General features: G+C 51.4%; 1 protein-coding gene across 1 annotated transcript; it reads right to left on the reverse strand.

Annotated features, from left to right (window-relative positions):
- Nucleotides 1–241: 241 nt before the first annotated feature.
- On the reverse strand, nt 242–1,027 carry LOC124291135 (histidine-rich glycoprotein-like). The gene is made up of 2 exons (XM_046728047.1): nt 473–1,027; nt 242–344 (listed from the first exon to the last, which is right to left on the reverse strand). The coding sequence occupies exons 1-2, from the start codon at nt 1,025–1,027 to the stop codon at nt 309–311; spliced, it is 591 nt and encodes a 196-aa protein (XP_046584003.1). The 3' UTR covers nt 242–308.
- Nucleotides 1,028–1,294: the final 267 nt, after the last annotated feature.

Raw genomic sequence — 1,294 nt, forward strand, 5'->3', positions numbered from 1 at the left:
CTCTCTCTCTCTCTCTCTCTCTCTCTCTCTCTCTCTCTCTCTCTCTCTCTCTCTCTCTCTCTTATTTCTGGTGTCCCCCGCCGTGATATTGCTTGAATATTGTTCAAAGCGGCGTAAAACCTAACTCTCACTCACTCACTCTCCCTCATCTCTTCTCTGTCTATCTTTGTTTCTTTGTCTTTGTCTCTCTCTCTCTCTTCCATAAAGTTTATCTCAAGGCATGACACTCGAAACAAATAACCACAGCATATATCATTTATTTAGCATGATATATTGTTCAGTTTACAATTCCAAGTCCAATTCCTCTGTTAGACTCCTCCGCCATCAATGGCTTTGCCTGCATTCTGGAAGAAAGACATTGGATAGGGTCAAACAACACTCTCAAGATCAGGATTGTATTAACTGTGCTATACCAAATGGTTAATATCCATAGTCATTTGTTGGCCAAAGTATAATCTAAGTAATAACGTACCATGTCACCTAGGAGTCTAAAAATGTCCCTTTGGAGCGAGAGGATAATATGGTGCGCTAGGAGCGAGAGGATAGTACGGTCCACTCTGGTATCTGAGTGCTTGAGCCTGTGCGGCCCGAAACCGTGCAGCCTGTGCAGCCTGTGCAGCCTGAGCTTGTGCAGCCTGAGCTTGTGCCTGAGCTTGTGCCTGAGCCTGTGCAGCCTGAGCTTGTGCCTGAGCTTGTGCCTGAGCCTGTGCGGCCTGCATCCGTGCAGCCTGAGCTTCTGCCTGAGCCTGTGCAGCCATTGCTTCAGCAGCAGCCCGTGCAGCCTGTGCCTGTGCAGCCTGAGCTTGAGCCTGTGCCTGTGCAGCTTGTGCAGCCTGTGCAGCCTGTGCAGCTTGTGCGGCCTGTGCCTGTGCAGCCTGAGCCTGAGCAGCCTGTGCGGCTTGTGCAGCCTGTGCGGCCTGTGCAGCTTGTGCAGCCTGTGCGGCTTGTGCAGCCTGTGCGGCCTGTGCCTGTGCAGCCTGAGCCTGAGCAGCCTGTGCAGCCTGTGCGGCCTGTGCGGCCTGTGCATGTGCAGCCTGAGCCTGAGCCTGAGCCTGAGCCTGAGCAGCACCAAAGCTCCCAGTAAGCACAGGATTGTAAACAGACCCCACTGCTACACCAGGTTGATAAATCACATGGCCAGCGGCCGCTGCAAGGCACGCACACAACACTACGCAGATTCCGTTCATGATGGATCAGTCTGTGGAAAGAGAGTCATATTTGTGAAAGTCCTCAAAACGAAAATCTGTTCACGTTAGCAGTTTTATGTTACTTAGAACCAGTATTTATGCACCTT

Source organism: Haliotis rubra, unplaced genomic scaffold, assembly GCF_003918875.1.
Source record: "Haliotis rubra isolate DU_JTF1 unplaced genomic scaffold, ASM391887v1 Scf483, whole genome shotgun sequence".
Lineage (NCBI taxonomy): Eukaryota > Metazoa > Mollusca > Gastropoda > Lepetellida > Haliotidae > Haliotis > Haliotis rubra.

Bases quoted from the DNA above. Each gene is read 5' to 3' on its own strand.
- LOC124291135 (XM_046728047.1), bottom strand. From the start codon at position 1,027: ATGCACAGGCCGCACAGGCCGCACAGGCTGCACAGGCTGCTCAGGCTC. The intron at 345-472 runs GTACGTTATTAC...TCTTTCTTCCAG, and splicing joins TTAGACTCCTAGGTGACATG to AATGCAGGCAAAGCCATTGA.